Source organism: Pimephales promelas, chromosome 19 (genome assembly GCF_988280905.1).
Source record: "Pimephales promelas chromosome 19, fPimPro1.hap1.1, whole genome shotgun sequence".
Lineage (NCBI taxonomy): Eukaryota > Metazoa > Chordata > Actinopteri > Cypriniformes > Leuciscidae > Pimephales > Pimephales promelas.
In genome coordinates this window covers 22,367,322-22,393,979 of record NC_142787.1, presented here as the reverse complement: position 1 = coordinate 22,393,979, position 26,658 = coordinate 22,367,322, and the positions used below count along the sequence as shown (strand labels likewise).

At 37.8% G+C, this 26,658-nt stretch overlaps 1 protein-coding gene across 4 annotated transcripts in view; it reads right to left on the bottom strand.

Annotated features, from left to right (window-relative positions):
• tnksa (tankyrase, TRF1-interacting ankyrin-related ADP-ribose polymerase a) overlaps window positions 1-26,658 on the bottom strand; it is a 102,797-nt gene that overhangs the window by 26,355 nt on the left and 49,784 nt on the right. For 2 of the 4 annotated variants that reach the window (XM_089124018.1, XM_039688087.2), the window contains 6 exons: window positions 25,024-25,099; window positions 7,260-7,280; window positions 5,587-5,681; window positions 5,323-5,389; window positions 3,171-3,357; window positions 309-430 (listed from right to left, as the gene is read on the bottom strand). In XM_089124018.1, coding sequence (XP_088980144.1) covers window positions 309-430; window positions 3,171-3,357; window positions 5,323-5,389; window positions 5,587-5,681; window positions 7,260-7,280; window positions 25,024-25,099 — 568 coding nt within the window. The remainder of the gene's footprint in view (window positions 1-308; window positions 431-3,170; window positions 3,358-5,322; window positions 5,390-5,586; window positions 5,682-7,259; window positions 7,281-25,023; window positions 25,100-26,658) is intronic. The other 2 variants (XM_039688086.2, XM_089124019.1) reach the window with 1 other exon arrangement.

Below are 26,658 nucleotides of genomic sequence, written 5' to 3'. Positions count from 1 at the left end.
AGAGGCCTTGTAAGTGTCACAGAAATCATTTTGGTAACATTCATGGGGCTATATGTCTTTTTTAATCTTGGATACCATTTTGGTAACCATTCACTTTTATTATATTAAGCAGAGCCGTGAATATCCTGCCTGAATAGGTACTCTATCGGTTTAAGGAACAAAAAAGCAAATCATTTAAAATTGGAAAGACATGAAGGTGAGTAAATAATGACAGGAGTTTCATTTTTGGGTGAACTATCCCTTTAATATCTGTTTTCAACCTGATTTTTCAGCAGGAGAGATTCAAAAGTGAGTGAGGAAGGGCTCACCAGTGCCGTCTCGTGCGTCTGTGGGTGCTTGAAGTTGATGATCTCTAAAGCTAGGCTCTTCTTCACCTTGGTCATGTCTGCTTCCCGTGCCGCCTGAAGAAGAGAGTGGCCCTTAAACTCGTCTGCACCGGAGGAAAAGAGAAAATGTAGAGAGGTGATGCAAGACGCTCTGACAGAAGCCGGTGGTAGACATAATTCATCAAGACAGAGCGTGAAAAAAAAAAGTAATTGAAGCTTTACAGCTACAAAGCAATCTGGCTTTACGGCAGCAAAAATAAGAGTTAGGGTTTCTAAAATGTATGACTGAATCTTGACCTGATCGAATTAATTTTGTGCATTCAATTTGTTATGCTTCTGCTCATAAGAACTGTAACGACGGAACATTATTCCACCTACAAAAGTGTTGTTTTACTGATTATGAGTACAGCTGGGATTCGGCCACAGGTCATCAAAGTTGAGCTGATATTTAGCGAAACATTGCAACAGCAACATTTAAATTACCTTTGTTATTATTTGCAACAGTTAAACTTAAATGAATATCAATTTTCATAGTTTGTAAACATCACCATTTTCACCTCTTTTTTGCAGGTTTGATTATAACATTATTATGTACACTATATTGTTGTTGGGGGGGTCTGAGAGAATTCTTTGTGATTTTAACTAACTATTCTGGTGCACTCTAACAAAAAATAAAGGGAAAAGACAATATTTGCTTCAGTTAAAAAAAAAAACAATTATTTGGACTTTCATTCCAAATTCAGTAGCACCTCATTGCAGTACATGAGATCCAGGGGGCAGAGTTGGATCCAGATATAAGGGGTGGAGATGGGTAGGATTAGGGGTGGGGTTAGGGATCAGGGGGCAGAGATTGGTAGGATTAGGGGTGGGGTTAGGATCAGGGGGCGGAGATGGGTAGGATTAGGGGTGGGGTTAGGATCAGGGGTGGAGATGGGTAGGATTAGGGGTGGGGTTAGGGATCAGGGGGTGGAGATTGCAGGATTAGGGGTGGGGATAAGGATATGGGGGTGGAGATGGTTAGGATTAGGGGTGGGGTTACGGATCAGGGGGTGGAGATGGGTAGGATTAGGGGTGGGGTTAGGATAAGGGGTGGAGATGGGTAGGATTAGGGGTGGGGTTAGGGATCAGGGGGTGGAGATGGGTAGGATTAGGGGTGGGGTTAGGGATCAGGGGGTGGAGATTGGTAGGATAAGGGGTGGGGTTAGGGATCAGAGATGGAGATTGGTAGGATTAGGGGTGGGGTTAGGGATCAGGGGGCGGAGAGAACTTCCTCAAAAAAGAAAAAATAAACTAAAAAATAAACCAAACTCAAGTTGGTATATCATTATAATATTAAAGTCCTCCTTTAGTCAGCAATTTCTTTCCTTAAAACTTATCTTTAATCTCCAAAAAAACCTATTTAAACAATATTCCAGTAAAAATATTTCACTCATTCCTTTAAATAGCCTGAAGTGTAACTTAATTTAGTATACGCGGGATACATAAATATGCAAATAAGCTCCGCCTCAACTCACTCAAACAGGCTCATTTACAAGTTGATGTATCAGAATGGTAATGCATTTTCATTTTCTAGCTGACTAATGAGTTTTTGAAGATTGAATGGCTTTTCTAGGGTAAATGAGACATTATATGGCATTGTTTGCAAGCCGTTTTATTGATGCCTTTCTACGGTTGAAACACTGATTGAACAATTACATGTGAGATGATATAGATTTTGGCAAGTTGTACTACAGTATATATTTTAACATCCTAAAATACCCATAGCACAGGCTCAAACTCAACATAAATTCCACATAAAGGAAAATCTTCACACAGCAAATTGTGTAAAGTTTCAGTCAGAAGTACATCACTCCAACCCACACTGGGAGAAGACAGATGGAGAATTCACAGGCAAAATAAATAACAACGTCGCCTGCCAACCTCATCAACACACTGGAAGTCAGCCTTTACTACGCTTGAATAATGCAGAACGAGACTATTGTAGGTTTAAAGGCGTCTTTCTCAAAGCCTTGATGTGTCTGTCTCAATTCCAGCGAGAATGTGGCAGGAACAATCAAAGCCATGTTGCGTCTAGCTCGCTTAAACTTTTAAGGAAACAAGTGGGATGAGTTCTGTGGGATCTGATGCCACTTATGCAGAGCAATGGTAAAATATCCCGGTCTGTTCTCTTCACTTCACGCTTTAGCACTAAGGAACACTGCTGTTTTATAAAAGCTGTAAGTAGAACTGGATTCTGGATACATTGAGAATCACAATTTTTGTTTCACATACGTGTCGCGATCCTGAAAAGACAATTAAACAAAACAAATATAATTTACAAGAAGTTCTGACAAAATGTTAACTGCATCCATCTATTTAAAAATGTTTAATTTGAAAGAATTTAAAAAACGGTTTGAATGAATGATTCAACGACTCACTCATGAATACTCATAAAGTGTTTTTGAATGAATCTCTTTAATTAATGATTCACTAACAAATACATATTGTTAACAGTTAATTGTCGCCACATAGCATAAAACTCTAACCCTGGCGTAAAGATGTAATCCATATAATTGTTATTTAATGCAATTAAAAGTTAATTTCAAAAGGTGATTTACTATATTTTGATTGCTACTTTTATAGAACATTTAAGCCGTTATACTGCCTCAGAAGTCAGTCTTGTGCGGTACCTTTGTGCGCAAATGCGACCTATGAAGACTTGAAAACAATTTTAAATAGTCACACTTATCTTGTCATGGTAAATGTAGCCTTGAGAAACCAATATTCTCTTAAAAACATAAAAGAAATTGTACTGATCCCAACAGTGAGTGGGGTCAGTTTAATTAAAATAAAAGGTAAACTCACATGTGAGCCTCTCTTTGAGTTCAGGGGTCGGGGCCATGTCCACCGCACTCTTCCCATGGCAGTTGACTAGCGTGGGGTCGGCTCCGTGACTCAGCAACAGGGAACAAACCTCCACGCGATTCTTGGAGGCAGCCTCGTGCAAAGGGGTGAACTGCCAGAGGTCCATGGCATTGACGCACGCCCCATGCTACAGAAAAACATTCATGGAGAGATCACATTAAAAGGATGGTACCATTTCAGAGGCACCAGATTCATTTTCAAATACACTGAGAAGATTATGCCGTTCCACTTGACTAGTTAGAGCAGTTTTAGCATAGATTATGAATTTATATCTATTAGGAAACATTCTATGCCCCAGAAGCCAAGTTAATAGCACTGAGGGAAAAGAATATCGAACACATTTTTAGAAAATGGCAGGTTTCCAGGAGGGAGACATCAACTTGCACTCAAAGGCAGGGGGTAGACAGTACAAAACTGTGGCATAAATCTTCTAAAAAGAAAAAAAGTCTTTTTACCATCAAATGCTAAATAAAAAAAATTAGACAATAAGTTCACAATGATCTTTGCCATAGAAGTGAATGGCTTCTGGGAACTCATTAAAACATGAAAATCAATGGCATCAGGTGTGACACGCTTTGATTGGCCATATTTGAAAAGTTGAAAATATGAATGAGATGTGAAATCAGTGGAGATGATTATCAGTGAATAATGACTTAAACTTCTGTCTTTTCATAGAAAAATACATTGGATGGCTTCAATATAATACACAAGGACTACTTTGAAGGTGCTTTTGTAATTTTTGCAGTTTGACCGTCCCTGGTCACAATACACTCTCATTGTAAGGAAAACATTCTGCTAAAAAATTTCTCCTCGGGTGTTTCATGAGATGAGGGTCAGTAAAACATTTTTGGGCAAATACACCCCTTTAAAAGACTTCTTGAGCTGGAGAGAGTTTTTTTCTTGAACTGCAAGTGAGAGGAGTGAAACAAAAGCTCCGGAGGAACTAAGAAACATTGCGATAACGCCAGGTATTCATAATAATGCATCTGTGTAAAATAAATCTGATCATTGTAAGGTACATTTAATCTAATACAATGAGATCTGGGGAGCTAGTGATATTGTGATAAGCTCTCAAGAGACTGAGAATACTCTGCTCTGCTGTGTATCAAACTAAAAATATTGTTCTAGAGGCAGATTGGCTGCTCCACAGGGCTCTGTTGACACAGCAAGCATGGGAGAACACACCATGAGCATAGTGTTCCATAAAACTGCTTTGTAAATAAAGGCAACTGGACTTAAAGGCCATACTCTGTGAATATTCTGGGAGAGAAACTGAACAAACTGAACTTGAACAACAAATGCAGAATGCATATCCAAAAATCAAGGAGATTGAAGAAGATGTCACTTTCGTATTGAGCTAGACGATAAAGTAAACAAAGCCAGGGTTATAGTGTGCCGAAGTGATGACGTCACTTTGTAGGACAACTCGGAAGCTAGCGGCGCATGGGTTCCCTCGATCGAAAAGCTATTTGTTTTCCCCATAGACTTTTGGAAAATCACAAAAAATAAGATCTGTGATCCTTGCACGTTTTGTTCACCAAGATACTGTTTACACGTTAATCCAAAATGTATACATTTTGAAGCATATATAAAGTTTTTAAAAAAACACAAAAAAAGTTTAATAAGTGTAAATAAGTGCAAGTTGAAGCACTAAAATTACTAACTAGAACAAAAACTGAAAACTAAAATAATAAAAGTTTTAAAAGTTTAAAATCGATTCTCTATTTTCGTTTTCGAAACTTGTGTTGGTTTTTCTGATCGATTGTGCAATCGATTTTCGAACAAAGTTACAGCCCTAGTGTGTGTGTGTGTGTGTGTGTCTGCACAAATCGCAGCTCGTTTAAGATATATGTGGTGCAGGACTTTGGAACAAGGACAATATACTGATGCTGGGACTAGTCATTGTGACAAGACAGAATCCAATTGACTGACAGTTGCAGTTGCAACTAGTTAGGACAAACCCTCAGATTAACATGTTGCTTCATTGCATTGTGCGTCAGTACATGCTGCTCAAATGGAACAGTGTTGTTTGTCTTCCATACAGGTCACACTCAATATAAGCATACACACTCAATCAGGTTTTTGTCCTTACCTTCAGCAGTAGCTCTGTAACCTCATAGTGTCCATATGAACAGGCGTTGTGCAGAGGAACAAGACCACTGAGGATTGCAAGAACAGAAAAACACACACACACACGCACACACATAAAAATCATTTATGCACAAAATGGGCTTTTACTTTAAGAAATATATGGAAAAAGAAAGGCAAATGAACCAAAGCTTTTAGCAGAGTCAAAATAGCTAATGGAAACAATCTTTATTTAAAAGTGAAGGGGGGGTGACATAAGCAGACCTACCCTTTGTCTTTAGCGTGAACATCTGCGCCATGTTGTAGGAGAAGTTGAACGATTCGAACTCTGTTGTATCCGGCTGCCAGATGCAAAGGAGTGGACTAAAAAAGAGAAAAGAGAAAATGAATATACCATAAGATATACCGTTCAAAAGTTTAGGGTCAGTACGATTTTCTTAAGAAATAAATACTTTTATACAACCAGGGCACATTAAACTGATGAAAAGTAACAGTAAGAGACTCCTTCTTTATGTGTACAGATGTGACGTAATGACGCATAGATATGCTCGAATCTCCTGCGGAAATCCACCAGTACCACTGGAATTAAAAACATTATTACAAGCTTACCGCTTTGAATCGAGCTAAGGCAAGCAGATAGTTTAGAACAGTATTTTCTCAAATATGTATTTTGGATCATTTTTGGATCAAAAAAACCCTTTCTATTCTTTATGCTTCTTTAAAATATATTATAGCCTTTTCTCTGAAAGGGATTGGTTTGTTTGACATGTTAGGAAATAAGTCCATACTTGGGTTCCTCTCCTACAAAAAGAGCTGAGCTCATGACTGAATTTTGCTGTAAGGACATCACACTTTATTGCAGCTCTGTGGCTTGTAACCGCGCCTGCCAATCCAACCCTGTACTGTCCTACTGAGAATGATATGGATTATGATGGGTATCAAAAAAAAAATACAGGCTAACATAATAATTAAGGTATTCAATACCATATATTCAGTGTACCGCAGCACACAGCAGGATATAACAACAGTTCCCACAGCACAGTGTAATCGTAGCAAAAACTTACATCACCTGTATACTGATGATTGTTTTCAAATCTGTATTTGTTAAAATGGTTTTAAATTAAGTTAAAATAAAAGGCAACCTGATGCCAAAAAATTAAACATTAGTTAAAAAAATGAGATGCTAATCAAAAATTTGACTTTCAGGCATCAAGTAATCCATGCATTTGGCATTCAAGAACAAAACAAAAAGAAAATTGACAAGACAATCGAAAACAATCAAACAAAATGAGGATCAGGTGGCACAAACAAAATCAAATCCGCATTTAAGTCTCCAATGAAATGCGTCAAGGCACACAGTCATAAACCATCACAGCAATGTATTGATGTGAGCGAAGCACAATGCGCAAATTTCCATGTGTTCCCGGACCGCCTCAGTCTTGCGGTAAAAGCATGGATCATTCACCGTACAACTGAAAATGCACGAAACAATGAAAAATCAATCTAGATGAAATTGAAAAACTTTGAATAGTGCCCTTCAATTGCAAAATAATAACAACAATACACAGTCACAAACTCTCAAAGGCATGCACACCAGGGTGTTGGAGGTTGTAAAAGACAAGGAAAAAAACTAGTGAAAGTGTGATTGGTGGAGTGGAAAGCTATAGCGGTAGAGGAGGTATATTAAAGCTCATTTATCGAGCCGATTGTACACTAAGCCTCGTCTTTAAGATAGATGTTTCACACCAGTGTTTTCCCTCTAACACCTTCACCCCAATCCATTGCATTCACAAAGCTGCAGTGTGTCAAAGCACCAAAATGGCCACAATGTGACAATCAAAGAGATGAATAGAATAAAAAAATAAAAAATAAAAAAAACCAACAGAGAATAAAATGAGTGCAATCGGGCTCTGTACTTTTATAAAAAATAAATAAACTTACCAGCATTTTTTGAGATGTCGACTGATAGACAATGTCGCCAGAATGACAAATAAAATCAAAAGAGAACAAAAACAAACAAAAACAAATAATGACAATGATAGCATTAAGCAATTCTGGCAATTCCTTGTCTTTTGCACTGTAATTCTACTTGAGACATTGGTACAAGCTAAATGTAACAAAGCGCAGCACCATAATGGCAGCACCGCATTGTGACAGACTGAAATGACATGATTTCAACACAAAGAGAATACGCAAAGAGTCCATCATTCTTTTTACTTTTCGGGGGAATTTGGGCTGACTTGACAGATAAGCTGTTACTGATTCAACCAAAACTCAACCAAAAATCATTCCAGGAGGCTGTGACCACGAGAACGCACTTGTGCTGCTAGTTTATTTGATTAGTCCTTTTGCTGAACACTGGTCTGCTGAGGAGTTTAGATCTTTCACTGAATTTGTATTACTGGTCCAAAAATAAAACCAAAACAGAAGAAAAGTCATTGCTCAGTTTTTATTAGCATCAAATAGAAGTATTACTATTGGTGTTTCTTTTCCGAGCAGATAACCATTAAAGGTCCCCTGACATGGGGTTATTTTATTGTTTCCTGGGTTGCCCTTATAATATGCATTTTGGGAGCACAAAACCAATGTGTTTAATTTGCAACGAGACGGTTGCCATTGTCAAGAGTGGTAACTTGAAACGTCATTATGACTCAAAGCACGGACACGTTAACCACAATTACCCACTTAAATCTAAGGTGAGAGGCAGAAAAAAATCAAACAACTGCAATCATCATACCATGCAACATGCAGTGTAACAGTTAGATCAGCCACCCAACAAGAATGTGCAACTGAAGCCTCATTAAAAGTGGCGTGGTCTTAGGAAATCACAAGAAACCATTCCCTGACTCGGAGATTGAAATGCATGACTTAAATAGCAATTGCCTTGTTTGAAGGAACTCAAAAATTAAACCAAACCAAAAACCAGAGGTGAATGCAGAATTAATGTCCGGTGGCTTAGTAAAGGCAAGGTACTGGAGAGCTTTTGAACATTACAGAAAGAATTGGAAACAGAAGAGTCCAAAAGCAAAACAATTTGTGGAATTTATTCAGAATGAAGAAAAAAATGGATATTGTTGCATTTCTATCTGACGTTACCTACCATCTCAATGATCTGAACATGAAGCTCCAGTGCAAAAATAACACAGTGTGTAACCTTACATCAGCTGTCTGTGCCTTTCAGAAGAAACTGGAGCTGTTCAAGTGTGACTTACAGCAAGACCTGCTTCACTTCCCAAAGCTTTTAACTCAAACGGCATCACAATCATGATGAATTCCAGGACAAGCTGATAAAAAAATTTCCAAACTCGCTTTGGAGATTTCCCTCTGGGAAAACAAGTCTTACTATGCATGGAAAATCCATTCCTTGTCAAAAACATCACAGAATTTTCAACTGAAACCCTGAAAATCTGCTCATGGGCTAGTGCTGATTCTCTTCAATCAGAGCTAATTGAGCTTCAGGAAAATCTTGCACGGCAGGAGTCTCTCTGTGACCCTACCACCTTCTGGATCTGGACTAAGATGGTCCCTACAGCAAGTGTCCCTTCCTTGCAGAAGGTGGCCCTTCAAATTCTCACCATGTTTCCTTCAACATATTGTAGTGAGTCTGCCTTTTCAACCATGAATATGGTGAAAAACAAATACAGGAGCACCCTCAGTAACATCAGTGCCTCCGCCTGGCCCTCACACCTTTCATAGCCAAGTTTAAAGAACTGGTGGCACAAAAAAGGTGTCACTTTTCACACTAATAAGGACAGACCACATCACCTTTTGTACATAGTTTTAACGTTTTGTGGGATTTAACAACTTTTTTGTTGGAGTTTGTTTTTGGATTTTAACTATCACTGTTCCGGACCCTGGACGCAAGAACAATTTGGAGAGTGGACCTTTTAGGTTTCTAATTGAGTACCCCTGGGCTAAGGGAACTCATATTAATATTAAAAAAACTCAGAAAGAAAAAATTTCATGTCAGGGGACCTTTAAGAATTGTATGATAAATGTGAACGCACATCCATTTTCGTTGTCATTTTACATTACATTATTTTCAACAGTAACAGCAAAAATAAAGGCCGACCCTTGAGGTACACCATGTTATTTTACCAAGAGGGAAATATTCATTTGAGGATATCCTGAGCAACCTGAATCAAACCATTCAAGAGGCTGGATCACCATGGCAAAACACTCATACAGTAGCCATGGCTACACTCAATCACTTTAGCCCCTCCTGCCAATCTGTCCAGAAAGCAAACTGGGCTAACAGGAAAGACACATCCTGCAGAAAACACACACGCTCCCTTGTGCTCTCTGCAAAACAAAGTAAAAGACAAAATCTAATGGCAGCTTACCATAGGCTATTATATCTGCTTCTTGCAGATCCTCCATCAATTTCTTTAAGCGCCCGACACACCGGCAAAACTGCCGTCTCACTCGAGAGCTGTTCCTATTGAATCACTTAAGATGAATGTGTTGCCTAAAGATGTACAGCTGGAAATATACTACCCTCACACACTCCAAATCGCAACATCCTGGCACTGTTTAAAAGGAGTAGAATGCCAAAATGCCCTTTTACTTTGTTTTAGGGATAAAGAATTGGCAAACAATGAAACTATTCGCGATTCTACGTATCATCTATCGATTCGAATCAAAATTTTCAAAAATCGATTTTCAAAAGTGTTACATTTCTTTAACTTCACAGAGTACATATTGAGAGTGAGACGTTAGTGGTATTAATGCCCTGCTCGTGCTGATCACAGATGCCGCATCTCAGATGCATGCAAATCATTCACAGCTTTTTGAGCTTGAATGCTTGCCTGTTGGTCCTGCGCTAACAAACAGTTAGGAAAAAATTGGATGTGTAACAGTATATTATATCTGTGCATTTGTTCCTAAAAAGACAGCAGCCTTAATTAATATTATTTGTTTTTAAATCACTCATTGCCTTTGACTGAATCACTTTAATATGCATCAATTTACATTTAATTCATAGAAAGAAGACAACACAGTGTTTTATTTCTGAACCCGCAAAACGTAGTTTTTTTAATTTGTATATATTTTTTTTCTATTGTGTATTTTTTAATTAGGCATTTGTGAAAAAGCGAGAAACAGTGTGAACTTGTGAGAAAATACAAAATGAAAATCTCTGGAAAGGATTAAAGAGATTGTGAAATGCTTCTATGTTTCTCACGGATGATGAAATATGTGCTGCTGGTCCTGTCTTAATCAAAATCAGAAAGCCTGAGCACAAATCTAAACAATGACCAAAGCAGGCATCTGAAATACAATTTCTTCTGAATGCTATGTCTCCACTTATATAAATAAACTGTATTTTAAAAAAAATTGGGTTGAGAGAAATTAAATAAACACTTAAAGAAGCTATTAATTTTATTTGGCAATGATGCATTAAAACTTTTACACTGTTATAAAATATTTATATTTCAAACAAATGCTGTTCTTTTTCATTAAAAAAAAAGATTAACAAATGATTTGCCATTTTCAATTTTCAATAATTATAAATATTTCTTGAGCATTCTTTAGGAATGATTTTTTTTTTATGATTCAGCTTTGACATGATGTCAATTTAATTGAGAGTCAATTTTGCTTGCGTTTTATTAAGTGATGTGATCACATTGTCAACATTTTTTATTGCAAGATTATTTCACAACATAACTGAATTTAATCAAATAAATTCAGCTTTGGTATGTATAAGATACTTAAATTATACTGGTAAATCAGTGTATACAGCATGCAGCAAAACACAGTCTACACTAAATCAGTCATCCCTTAACATTAAGAGCATTAATTTTACCTAATTTTAGTGTCTAGAAAACAACAACCCCCTTGTTTTTCCTCAGAGTAGAAATATCCCATTGTCCAAGTCCTCCTCTTGTCTTGCCATGGAGGACTGGTGACCTGTATCCATGCCAACGGTGAGTGCTTCTCCATAGCTGTTGCCATGACTGCCGTACATGCTATAACTAGCATGAAATCAACACGGATGGAGCCTTTAAAAACAATGTGTTGCTAGGCTAAGTAACCCTTTAGTGCAACTTTGTTAGTGCTGATTTACTTATGAGAGTGTAGAGAAAAGGTAAAGGGTCTCTTTCATCCCTGTGCAAGTCTAAAGTAAACACCAGGTCCAGAGATAGTGTCTTACTAGCTGGAAGCAAGCAAACAGCAGGAAAGGGCTACCGAGCACACTAATGCCAGCTACACGCTGACAGGATCAATAAGGCATTACCCCTTCTCCCTGGTCTTCAAAAAGGGAAACATATAACCTATTCGGGCTTCTTACTGCATATGGGGTCTTTAATAAAGAAGCTCATGGCCCAAAGGGGGGCGACGCCTGGTTCCTTCCTCCTAATCAAAACACCAGCAACCCCCTCCCTGATAAAGCACTGAAGGGTTTAATGACCAGTGCATTCAATAGGATGCTATTTCAAATCATGTGCCGTCAAGGGCTCACGTTTTCCCAGGGGTCTATTGCTGGAAAGGGGAGACAATTAGTCATGTGTGATAATTAACTGCAATAAAGTGTGTGTGTGAGAGAGAACGAGAGAGTAAAGCGATGAAGGCAGACGGGAAACACTATAAGCGCTACACATATGCAGCCGCTCTGTTTCTTCCATCCACCTACGTTTCTATGGGGGCGCATCATTGTGTAATGAGGGCCAGGAACAGACGCTCGAATAGACAAGATATTTCTTAATCGTCAGAAATATGGAAATGACACAAAAAAGTTGCAAATGAATAAATATATTCTCACTGGCAACCACTGCACAGACCCGCATGTCACTTGTTTTTATCTCAGCCTGTGCAGCGAGGCTGCCTCAACTTAATACTTTATCAAAGACGGCAAAGCACAGCAAGCTTCACCTGAAGTGTAAAGTAAAGACAACACCATTGAGATTGTATTGCATACACTCTATAATACAATTGTTGTTATTTTGCATGCATATATACATTACTGTTCAAAGTTTCGGGTCTATTCATCAAAGAATCCAAGAAAAAAAATGCAGCTTCTAAGAAAACGTAAACATTGATAATTATAAGAAATGTGTCTTGAGCAACAATTTAGCAAATTACAATCATTTCTGAAGAATCACCTGACAATTGTAGCCAGGGTTTCCCCATACTGCCTTTGAGCAGCGTGATTTTATTCATGCTGCTAGGCAGTCTGGACACCATGGACCAAATTTTCACCTCAGCGAGGGGACCAATCACAGAACGGGGAGGGAGCAGCAAGACGATGATGGCGTCTGTGCAACACACCGAAGCAGTTTATTTATACCTATATGAATCAAACATGGCAGCAAACTCAAAGTTACCTTTCGATGCAGCCTTAGATATTGTCCTAAGTAGTTTAGAACACAAATAAATCTCTGACCCGTCGTCTTCTTCCTCATCTAATTTCTGTCGCTCTACATACGTCATCTGGTATAATTGAAACAACTGGCTAGGAGCTACGCTCAGGGGCATTTGATTGACATTCGTAGAACCCAATAAACGGCTCTGGGCATTCGTAAACTACGCCTCAAATACGAGAAAATTAACGTGGTTGCCAGACCACCTCTCAATAGCTGCGTTTAAATTATCCTTTAATTTGTGCAAATTGAAATTGCAAAATGAAAATACGCTCATTGGAAACACGTCAATTTGGCAAAAACTCCCGTTTATCGCAAAAAAGTTTTTACGCTCGCATGAGGAGGTTTTTCAGGCAAAACTGCAATGGAAACGGATTTTGCGCATTTACAGTCACCTGACTTAGAAGACGGAGTGTGTTTTAGGTTCGTGTCCGCAAATAATAATAATAATTATCATCATTAGCCTATTATAACATTTATTAGGCTACATAGGCTATGTAGAAGACGCTTTTAACACGAAAACGTTGTGCTTTTGTAAAATAAAATAAAACAATCAGGTGCGCTTTATGATCTTTGTGAACTGGAGCGCGAGAACTGAAACAATAGCCTTTATAGACTAAAGCTTAAAATGAACAAATTCGAATCGTCAGCTAATACCTTCTGATTATGTAATCCGTATGAAAGGTGCAGTTCTCTTGAAAGGTGCATCCGGGACCGGACAAATATCATAAATATCCAGGTTCTAATTTGGCCTTAGAAAACCAGTAAAATCTATATTTTTTCCCATATTAATTTGTGAATATTTTAAATGTTTTAAAGGGGGCAAAAAGTCATAAACAAATATCTGAAAATTCGTTGAGATGTATAGCGCAGTATTGGTGTCAATCTAAAATGTTGGTGTTCAACTTTGCGTTTTAAAAATACAACAACCGTTCATTTTTCATTTTGCAACGACTGTTTGGGACATAATACGAGATAGAGCTCTTTATTAAATTCATTTAAAAAAAAAGAAACAATAATTACAGGGATAGCCTCTCTAAACCTCAAAGAAATGCCATCAAGACATCGAAGCAGAAATAAGGGAGAAACACAGGAACTCCCGTGTTTTAGTCGCATAACATCGGTTAATGGAAACGCCGTCATTTCGCAATAGTTTTTTATCGACATTTGGAAAATATTGCAAAAGTTTTGCTCAAATCTGTAATGGAAACGCGCCCAATGTCAGACAAGGTCTGACGTTACACTAAAAATGCTGGGTTGTTTTAACCCAATTTTGGGTCAAATGTGGACAAACACAAATGTTGGATTAAAAAATACAATTTATAAATTTAACCCAACAGCTGCGTTTGTCCATATTTGACCCAAAAATGGGTTAAAACAACCCAGCATTTTTTAGAGTGTAGCCAGGCTATGACACTTGAGTAATGGCTGCTGAAATATCAGCTTTGCAATAACAAGAATTTAAATTGAGTTCAAAATGTTAAAATAGAAAACAGCTGTTTTTAAATTGTAATAATTGTCACAATATCACTGTTATGGTTAATTATCCAATAAATGCAGCCTTTGTGAGGATAAGAGACATTTGTTTCTTGAGATTTGTACAGTAGAGTACTTACACTGATTATACTTAACCTGATGACATGTAAGGTCATGTAAACGGTTTTCTTCTACTGGATGTAAATACCTTTACTGGCATCGACAAGATCGCATTCTATTGCAAAAATGCATTAAAAATGTGATAAAAATTCAAATGTATAATATTAGGGTTTCAATGATGAGCTAGGTCTTTTGATATCTATCAGTTTTCCACTGATATATCCACTTGTGTATTGCACATATCCACTTGTAGAATTCAATAGAATAGAGCTGTGAATCTCAACATTGTGCTGTGAATCTCCTACCTCTGTGATATTGCAAGTAAACCAAAGCCAACAAGAGAGCCGTCTTGAGGAACACTGGATCCAGAGCGTTGAGACTTAGTGCAAAGCAAATCTGTCTGTGCTAATTCCTTCCCAAGCCTTTTACCACATCATTCTCCTCCAGTACACATAATCTTTAAAATAAAGCCTGCAATATGTTAAGGCAAATATTATCAAACAATATAAACAGCGCTGTTCCACAATCCTTTCTAGAGTAATGATAAGACATTCAATGGAACAATGGCTTCCAACGTGCTGATATAGATGAGAATGTCTTCATCATACATTCTTAAAGCTAATTATAGTGATGTTTAGCTAAAAGACATCAAAAGCTAAAAGATAATTTCATTATGAAATATGGTTGGCTTGTTAATGAATAAAAAAATCTGTCACTATTTACTCATGTCTTTCCAAACCTTTAATAATGATGTTCTTCTGTGGAACATGAAGATATGTTTTGGTCCACACAATGCATAGGGGCGAAAAACACACTAAACCCCAATTTTTTTTTTGGATTTAATTAGAATTATCAGTTAAGTTTGGAAAGACATGTAAGTGAGTATTGCATGAAAGTTTAAATTTTCAGTTCAACTATCCTTTAAATGCCAGTTAGCAATTCCTCAAAATGAAAATGTTCTAGAATTAAATGGGTCATTTGGGGAAAGTAGATCAGAAAAATGCAAAATAACAGCAGCACAAGTAAGGAAGGAAACAAGCTTACTGTTCAAGTTTAGTAATGTGGTTAAAAGTTCAGACAGGTTAAGTGAAACTGACTACAGTGTATATTTAACATAAAACTGAGCCCAGCTCAAACCTAATCTGAGAAAAAGCAGCAGCGAGAAAGAATAAAACGCAGAAAGAAAATGAAAAAGTCATTTGTTCACCATGGAACAACTGTGACATGATTGATGGGATATGCGGTAGGCGTACGGTAAGTGATTGTTTTTCCCTGAGCCCCTGTAGAAGGCATCTTGATAATGTGCTCCAGTGTGCTGTGTTAATAACGTCCTGCACTTCAGAGAGCTCCATCATTTTCAAACCTGGACCATGGCAAAGCACACACCCTAGAGTACGCTTTCTATTCCCTACCACACACATACACACGCATAGCTTTTCAGTCCATGTTCAGAGTCATCCTCTAAAGCTAGCATGGCATCGATAAAGTATTTTCCACTTCAAGAAAAAGAGTGAGGGCAAGTCATTCATCTCCGGTTTGATTTTACACTGATTTCTCAGAGGTCAAAGGAGAACACAAGCAAATTAAAGAACGCGAGCAGGTAATGGAGCCAATCAAGACCATTTTTCCAAACTGACATCACATAGAAGATTTGGTGTGGAACCAAACTCAACTGACCATATAGCTCAGACTGGGAGTCTGGAGTTTTAACCTCTTTGGTTTGTGGTTATGGTGAACGAAAATCGAAACAAGAACTTCTAACTGCAGGCTTAAATGTATCAAGTGTAAAAAAAAAAAAAAAGTAACAAACTCTACTAAATATTAGTAATATCTACATATATGTAGCTTTCTCACTTGATAGTTTTGCTAAAAGGGTAGTTTATCAAAAAATGTAAATCTTTTAAGTCGTCGTCTTTTGACCTTACAATGAAAGTCAAGATGGTCCAATATGGTTATGACCCCATTGACTTTGATTGTATGGACAAAAACATTATTTCAAAATATCTTCTTTTGTGTTCCAATTGATGACAGGATTTTCATTTTGGTGAACTATCTCGTTCAAATGACCCAAACGTGGTCTGTGCTGTGTGTTGTATTATACTATATATTTGAGTTCCCCAAGAAGCTGTATTTTGCTGTAGAACAGTCAGCAATTCACTTCTTGTTTGGGTTCATTCATGTAAACCAGAAACTGAAGTGATTCACACTCCTGACAACCCTCTTTTCAAACTACTAAGCTGGAGTCTAAGAAGAACTACAAAATACTGCATTGATGACAAAAACATACTGTTGAACAATAACTAAGTGTGAAAGCAAATGAGAATGCGAGACAATCAAATGATTGATTGATACTCGACTATATCAAGTGTGAAAATGGCAACCTAGTGAGTGGAAAATTCAACATAACTGCTACCTCCTAAAATCTAGCTTTAATCAATTTAAACAAATTAGATCACTTCAAAATAAGCCACAGGGTCTTGAATTTTTACATTTTTATTTAATCAGTCATTCTGCTAAATGTGTGAATGTTCGCTCACATTTTGATGAAAAGCCTGTCCACTCATAGTGCCCTTGTCATGAATAAGTGCCACCGCAAAGAGGGCTTTTTCAGCAAAGATGGAGCTCAGCTTTTAGTGTGCCCTTAAATGTATCATGATGAGCAGTGTCTCTGTCTTCACTGACAACCTCTTCACCAGACAGGAGACTAATGACTCCGCTTTTTCCATCGTTCAGACAGCTACAACTACACACACACACACGTCGACACTCCCTCTCTGTCTCCCCGGGGCAAACCACTGTTGCCTTAAGTGACTTAACCCCCTTCACAGCCCAGTAAATGAGCCCTGTAAAGAAGCCGCAAGACACCAACCAACTATGCCCCCTACAGTCACCCTGGATGGTCGATAGCATCGTTCATTTCTGGAGGTGATAACGAGATTAAACATGTCCCTGAAGGGGAATGAGATTCCAAGCCTGACCCACCACCAGCCGCCTATGGAGGAAACCCACACTCTCCATGTTACTGGTGTGACTTCTAATGGTTGCAAATCACATCTTTGGTTGCGGAAAGCAGCTGCTTCATGGGGATCGGACCTCTTCATCAGTGGTCCTGGTCAAAGAGTGATGACTGATCTTGACATGGAGCAGGGAACTGTTCTGGGTCCTGCCACGCTGTGAGAGCGAGATGCCTGCAGCTTTGAGAGGTTCAGGACTAAGGACGAGAGTCTCAAAGTGTGATGGACAAATCAGTAGAGCTCACACTGTCTCCTGGTTTCAATAGGCCAAGCATGTAATCGCACATCTAGTTAACTATCACCTACTAACTCTTGCACCAGCTGTCCACAGTCTAAATGATGTAAAAGATCATTTTTCTTCTGCATACAGGGCTTAAAGTACAATGGATCTTTAGGACACCAATGTTTCAATTGACTAAATTACTAAAACTGGTGATCACCATTTCCATTCTCAAGTCTTTAAATCGTAGGACAGACACTTTTCTTCCCTCACATCATCATGACCCTGCAGGGCATTGAATCCTCACAGGTTGTGGTAAATTGCAATATAAGAGTGCCAACCACATGCCGGCTTCTCACATGCAGGCAAGAGAGAGGCAGGCAGAAGCCCAACCTGAATACAAAGCAGTTCAAGGGGGTACATTTAACACGCAAACGCTTCACTGAGCAGGAGCTCCTCCAGGGTCACAGCTGCCATGAAATGCTGAGACAACACGGCCAGCCAGAAAATATGACAGAAGAGAATAAAATGCTGTGTTATAAGATGTAGATGTCTAAAGGGAGTATTACAAATACCAAAAGAAAACGCCAACATAAAAAGAAATATTTTAAAATGTGTATCAATCTTACATTTTACAGAAAGGGAGATATTAGGACAAGTATTTGTTGTAGTGCAGTGCACTTCTCCAGAGTGCCACACAGAAAAACAAAGGTATATTTCACCTAAATATACTCCACATTTACTCCCCTTTGTCATTTAAACCTACAGTACATAATATCTCACTGTGGTACAGAAAAGGATCAAGGAAGACACAAAATATAGTGCACTAAATATTAAAAGTACAATCCTACCCATCTCCGCCCCCTGACCCTTAACCCCACCCCCAATCCTACCCATCTCCACCCGTTATATCTGGATCCAACACCACATCTTTGGGATGTACATCCAACAAATCTCCATCAACTGAAAGATTCTATCCATCCAATCAATATGGGCCAACATTTCTAAAGAGTGCTTTCAGCACCTTGTTGAATCAATGCCACATAGAATTAAGGCAGTTCTGAAGGCAAAAGTGGGTCAAACACAGTATTAAGTATGGTGTTCCTAATAATCCTTTAGGTGAGTGCACTACCAATGTATAATATTACATTCAGAGATTAATAAAATATGTCTATCACAAGCAAGCAAGCCACTGATCAATTACATTATGATTAATTACTTTAAAATGAACTATTTAATCTATTGAAAGCTCTAATTTAAATAAACAATAAACAACAAATGAGCAAAATGAGACAAAAGAGGATTGAGGATTTAAATCTTACTACACGCTTGACCATTTTCAGAGACCTATTTAATCTACAATAAATTGAAGAACAGAACTGTCAAGACCTTCACCTCCTACGCAACAAGACATAGTGGAAAAACTGAAAATAGAATACTCTGAACAAATCTGCACATAGTAAGTAGAGACGAGTGGTAAAAAAAACGGAGAAATAAAGAATACAGCTTTTAAAAATAGGCTTTTTATATGGTTTATTTTACACAAACCAACAAAGATTAAACAAAGAAAAGATATAACATTATACATACATATATGTATATGTATATATATATATATATATATATATATATATTTCTAAGGGAATATGTTTTACAAGAAAATACAATTTCAGTATTTCTACTTCAAAATTGTACGTTTAATTAAACGTGTTACTTGCTGTTTATTTGAATTGAAAAAAAGCTTCTAAGTTCATGCTGTAACTTGAATTTTACTGTAAATTTTTCAGCAATTACATAGGGCTATTTTTTCAGTGTATGTACTAAATAAGGTGCTGCAATAAGGTTTTTGAATGATTTATTGTAATTTGTGTGTTATGTTGTTATACGTGTATGTGTATACTGCGGTCTACACAAAGAATTGCCTTTGAAGACAAAGTTAAAGTTGAGCAGTCAGATCGCAACTAAATCTCACTGATATGAGGCTGGCTTTCATATTTGCAAAAATAATTGATTTTGCAGTGAATTTGATTCAGTGTAGCACAGCGAACACTCAGTACTGCATTTATTTAGCAGTGCAAAAGAAATCACAGCACATGAGACAGCCCTTTAAATAAAAATAAAAAAGCAGGAAGCCCTAATTTTCACAGCATGGGACCATTCAATGCATCACTGTTAGTACAACTTTGAAGCTTCTAAAATTGGTCAACATCAAAAAACTAACAACAGCAATCCATGAGAAAGATGAATGTGAGGTAATTTGCAAATGCTGAGAAAGATGTCAGTCTTTTAAGGCTGAAATGAGATTGAACCAATGGAGAGGCCCATCACCTCTCATTAGGATAGATGTTGGAAATGGTAGAAGCCTCTAGGTTCATGTTGTTATACTTAATAGATGTGGTAGAATAATTAAGCAGAGCCCATTACAATTAGGTGTAAGACTTGCCTGTTAAGTTATACTTAGGCCGTGTCCAACCAAAGAGTTTTTTCCCCTAGGCTAGCGTTTTTTTTCTTCCAATTGTTTTCACTGGGAGTGTTTAAAACGGCAGCGAGGCGTTTAGCATCTATTTCACACTGAACGCTCAGCATTTTTATCGATCCAGAGAGTAGATGAACGTTCAACTTTGGGTCAGCTCTCATCATGGTCTCTTTTGACCCAGCGGTCCAATGGAGGAGGGGCAGGAAAAATACCACACCAACCAACCACCAACAATAACACAAACGTTAACTACAAGCATAATAATGGAACAAAAAAAATTAAAACAAGAGCCAGAGCAAATACTTGACACTGTATCAACATTTTTTCAATAGAATCTATACAGAAACAAACTCTCTGTGAAATCAGATACTTGTAACACATACGCAGATATTCTCTATCATAGCAGGCAAAGCAAATTAAAAAAATAATTCACTGCCAAAGCCCTCTTATGCACCCACAGCAAGGCGCTTTCAGCATTTTCAGCTGGCTGAAAACACTTTGGTGGACACACAGCCTTAGGGATGATGTCACACGTTTGGTATTAATATGAATTTAAAAACAAGTGAATGGCCAAATGCTAGGCAGAATTCAAATTAAGAGATGTATAAATAAACATTAAAAAATAAATAAAAGAATTGCTAAAGTTAATTGCTAAAAATATGATTTGCATTTATTGAAATGCAAAAAAAACAGAGCTGTATACTTGAAGCACTTTTACTTGAGGAATATTTTAATTCACTTTATATTTAACTGTAATAACTTCATAAAGCAGTGCATATTTTTATAATAGTCACTAATAAACGCTGTCGTCTCAAAATTGGTATCTGAAGATAATCAGATGTATTTCTATCGACTAATGAAATGCTGTCCTAGCAACCTTATTCCAGACAATACAAGACGTACAGTATGTGCTTTCTACATGGGAACATGGGAAGAGAAAAACACAACAACAAAATCAATATTATTTTATGAATGATATGTCCTATATAACCTAAAATCCCAAGAGAGGTGAAGTGTGTGGGAAAACAGCAAGCTATAAATTGAGGGCCAAAGGCCATCTGTTACATGATCCAGGGCTGAGAGCGTGATGGCAACTGAGGCAAATATATAATTACCAAATGAAAAGTGGTTCACTTGTAATGGAGAGCGGGTGAAAGTGAGTCACGCCATTGTCATCAATACAAAGTTGCTCATATTTGGCAACAGAGTAGAGGGGAAGATATAATGATGAATGGAGATATATTGGCTAATTAATGCTCAGTGGGATGTCTGTCTACTGTATTTTCATGCTCCAGTCAGAATATCAAAGCATTTTGCATGACAGAGACAACCGTGGTGAAGCACCATGTAGTGTAAGAATGGACAATACGTATGCTGCAGTGGACCTTCCTCACCAGCACATGGCAATTTTGCTTACAGACAACACAAGGGCCATGATTCTATCCTCAAAAAATATAATCCAGCCTGCTCGATTGGTTGGGCAGCTTGAACTTGAGCTTGAACTGTGACAAAAACTCAAAATGTAGCCCTGAGGATGGCGTTATCAACACAAACATCCCACACTTTTGGAAACGAGAGGTAGACAAAGCCATTCACTAAATCTTTGGTTCAGTGTGAAAATGTATACGTTACTGGTAGGAAGAAAAGGCAATCAATATAAGCATAAGCCCTATAGAATTTTTTTGTTGACGACACAATCAAGCCACATATATGCGGGAGGAAAAAAATATGTAGGGAAATACTGCAGTTTTATGTTGTTAAATACATGCATAAATGTATATATATATATATATATATTTATTTATATACACACACTAAAAGAGGCTCTTCGGAAAAAAAAAAAAAAAAAAATCCCAATAACGGTAGTATTGGGGGTGCTAAACTATGAGGTTGTGGTGGACAGCTTTAAATTAACCTGAACCACTAAACCCTTAGCTGAAACATATGAAGTATTTACCGATCGAAAACAGTGATACAAACCAAACCGTGTGAAATCTAAAATCGATACACCCACAGTTATTACAGAATATGGATTATAACCACAAAACACTGTTTGGTGCAGAGATGTGTGGACAGAAGACCAAGGAAGTGCTGTTCTGTCTGAACACAGAATACATAATTCAACCATATGGGGGTTTGGCGGAGGTCCAGCCGAAATATCCTCAGAGTTACAGGATGGGGGTGTTTTGTGGAGGAAGGCTGTGCTGGCAGTCGCTGTAAGTCAAATCACTTTTCATGGTTGAGGCTGGAGTATCAGGTGGAAGAAATTGGCTATGAAATTAAAGGGACAGAGCTCTAAATAACACACTTCCGAGAATATCTCAAGGACTCTCTTCACTGTACAGCAGAGAAGATAAAGAATAAAATGCGGTAACTAGACAATAGGGAAAACTCTTGTCAGTGGATCTACACAAGAAGGTATCCTCAGATTAAATCAAACTAGTATTTAGGCTTTGACAACCTGCTTTGCTCTATTCTTCCAGTGGTGTCTTTCTATTTCTAATAAAGTAGCTAGTGCACCAAAGGGTTGCATTCAAAAGGCAGAAGAGTGGTCTCTTTGTGATTCAGGCAGAAGCTGCTATTTACATTACCTTAGACTAATCTTCATACACCCATAAAGCTGCATGGGAGAGCAAAACAGCCAACTAAAGCAGATGGACCCAGAAAGTGCATTTTTTTCATTAAGACCAAAAGAGATAAAGATTATCCCGGGCAAAATGCAAACGGCAGCACTTTGCGTTTGAATAAGCATTATCATGGTGATTGTAAAATTCTTCCAGATCATGAACCAAAATCAATTAAAAACGAAATGCAATGCCAATCTATTCTGAGTGGGTTGAATCCTTTGAGATTCATTCAAGAGGGCACAGATCAGATGCATCTAAATACTATAATCCCTTTAATAATGACAGCATCTCACATAGAAACACACTCTCAAATAACTAAGAGGACGAGCATCAGCCTTTGTTAGAGGTCTGCTAACACAGAGAGGCAAGATATGGGCCCTTGGGTCGATAAAAGCCAATCTCAGGCACATGCTCAGTGAGCCTTTACTCCACTCACCTGTTTTAAGATGAATAGAAGCCTTGTTAAACAAGCTCAGGGATGAATTTCAATCTAAGGAGCTTTCAAAAAATCGAGGATGTTTAGTGCAATGTGAAATGGCCGACGTTTTTGATCAAAAGGAGAATTTATGTTGCGACATAAATTTTGAAAAATAAACGTCATTAAGCAGCACTGGGATATCCGTTTTAAAATGTGCATGGCTATATTGCATTAAAATGTTCACGAGTCGGGAAATATCTGGAACTCAATTGCATTCTTTACAGGGGAACTGGAAAAAAAGAAATCTCTCATATAAGATGTTCATACACTAAAAAAAATGTATGTGATGATGAAACGCAATATATACGTGTTAGTAAAGACAACATACACTGTCATGTATGTAACCATAGTTGGTCTATTTAGAATTATGCTTGAGACACTATATTGTACTATTTTTAAGCATACTATTTTAGTAATAAATAACTAAATACATTTTTCATTGAAAAGTTCAAATCATATGTTGACGCTTAAAAGGATTATTATCTGACATACAAAAGGAAATCCATGAAGCAATTTCTTTAAAATGATTTAACAAAATGTCTTAGCCTCTAATCACAACTATGATTGGTTACTCCTGTCCAGCCGTAACAAAAAAACTGGAAAATCATCACAGCATCCTTCAGAATTACTTTTATAAGCTGCATCAGTATTTCTAAAATTATTACTGTCACATTCAAAATAGACAGCAAAGAGTTGAATGAGGAGAATTATTATGTAATAAATCTTTGTTAAACAGTTTTCAGAAATGATGTCACAGACAGTGCATCTGAGCTGAGAGTGCATATCTGCAGCCAGACTCTTCTCAAAATGTTTACCAAAGCAGGGAAAAAAAATATTTTGTGTTGCACGCTTGGGAAATCAGTCAATATTCAATAAATATGCATGAGGACTACATGCAGAAGCGGCTGAGTGTAATTCCTCTAAATCAAGCCCTTGATCTCACTGAGAGATTAGGACACACTTCTGTCACCATTTCACTGCTCCGATCTTGTCCTCAGTGACAAATATTGATGGAGAAGAAGACGTTGTACACAGTCTAACATGGGCTGCTGATGAATTGCATACAAGTATTATTTAAATGGATATATAAGACCAAAAAATAGATATTTAAAAAATAGATATCTATTTTAAGGTATCTGTATTATTCAGAGTAATACATTTAAGTAACACTGAGTAAAAATAATTAACTACATGTTTTTACTATAGGGTAAGGATAAGGGTTTGGTTTAGATTTAATTGCTTGTAATTATGCATAATTTATAGTTATTACAATGGAAACTACATGTAAAATGTGTAACAAGGACACTGTAAAATAAACTAAATTAAGCTCATGTTACACACAAAGAGTGCATTGCAGGCTCTTGCAAGTAAATGCAGTATATCTTTGTAAAAACCTTAGGGTTTGGTTTAATTTTGGAACCAATGCAACACTCATGCACAACAACAGCAGCAGCAAAAACTAGTCTAATTAAATGGCAGTTCCACATAAATTACTTGAGTTATCTACTTGATTAATTATGAACCAATTACATAAGAGTGATGTTTACCGACTTCTTCGCTTCAGCTTTAAACCCAACGCTCAGCATTCATTTTTCCTTTTAATTTGATGATAAAACTTATTTTCAACTGCAAAATTAACCCAATGAATCCAAAAATGCAATTTTCTCAATGAAGCTTAGTCACAGAAAACACCATATTTAATGAAATATGCATATGAAGTAATTGTCTCACCAGTTGACTTAAAAACAATTGCATTTCGGTTGGAACTACAATTTCCACAAGGAAAAAAAAAACAGCTTGTTTTCATTTATGCAAATGAAATATGACATCTAACCTTGACTCGGTTTTGGAAGTTTGTCAGAAGGAGAATATTAACAGTTCTATGGAGTATTCACAAACAGTGGTCAAATGTTAATGATGCAGTGAAAGTTCTTACCTTACGGCCATCGCTGGCGTGGCAGTTGACGTTTAATGGCGTTAGCAGGGCCATGAGCTTCTCTTCATTTCCGCTCCTGAAGCAAAGCAGCAGTTTTTAAAGAACATTGGGGAACAGTAAAAAAGAATAAGCCAACAATGTATTTCACAGTGAAGATAAGGAGTGAAGGAGTAAAGGACAAAAGGAGAGATTGGGGAATAAAAGTCATAGTCAAGAAAGGAGGACATAAGACAAACAGCATCTATAATTATGGCAATTTACTGCATGGAACATAAAGAAGAAAACGACAGGGTAACTTCAATGTAAATGTATCATATGCATAGGAGTGGCTATTGCGGATATCCTATACAAAGTTCCTGCTGTAACTGGAGTGAGCCGTAACTTGACAGGCCTTCCACAGCTATGACCAATCTGTGGCTTGAGATAGGCCTGATCCCACTCTAATCAAAAGATGAACAATGGCAAGGAGATATATTAGCTGCCGAACAATTTGGTTGTGCTCCTATGCTGAAACATGTTGACGTCGAGCGTTCCATCTTTGGAAACTGTCGGGGTCTTGAAGGCAACTACTCTATGGCAATAGCAGACCTAAGTCCGAGACTTTCCTACAGGACAAGCTTTGCCAGAACCTTGCGTAAACAGCAGAGTTTGTTTCTCCCCAGTTGCTCTTGGATCCTCCTGTCAGTAATTGCAGATAACTGGCTTCAACATAAGATACTCCATTTAAAATGCACAACCCACCACCAACATGGAAAAATAGGGCTGGCTGGGAGATTACAACTGGGAAGAGAGGCCAAGGAATGGGAGGGTGTCATCAATCTTGATGCGTTTGCAGAGGGATCCTGGTCTTCGGGAGATTACTACTAAGAAGAGCACAGAGCACAGGCCATAAGTCAAACCCGACTTTCTTCCAAATAGTTATCTATCTGCATCGTCCATTTTCCATTCTGATAGTCTCTAAAAACGATTCTCAATTTATAGCGTTACTCGTGCCATCCTTAAAGGGGGGTGGGCTAATTCCACAACAATGAAGCCCCCTGTGATCATGTGTTCCTAGCAATCTTTCTTCCTAATGTTGGAGAGAATTACAAGGCCCTTGTAGTTCCTTTCTCTCTTGATCATTAAAACAACAAGAGCCCTGATTTGTATCCATGCTGTGGGCTATGCCTGAAGGCAGGGGTATAAAAAGGGGGGGGGGGGGGTAAGGCCAATGGAGATGTAGACCAGAGTATGAAAATGAACATCTTTTCTCTGTAACGAAAAGGTGATGACTGCTGGGATTGCCTACATGTCATGTGTTTCAAAAGGCAGTCTTGTTTCTCCATTGCTAGGTGTCCTACGGTGACAATCAGGTGTTTGTTAAGATGGAGTTTCCCCAGACAACAGGTAGGATGTGAAGTTGTCTCTTTCGCATCCTCCTCCTCTGGTTTCACCTGCAGCACTCGGAAACCAATTAAAACCGAATTCACCACATGGAATAAAGCATTCTGCCCATGGCATACAGCTAAATGGAAACTCTCGGGCAGTCCTCTGTGTAGCAAGTGGGCTCCTCCAGGCCATCACATGTACGTATTAAATACATCCATTGAGTGAGATATTCACAGTCCTGATAGCACCTTCTCCGACACATGCCTT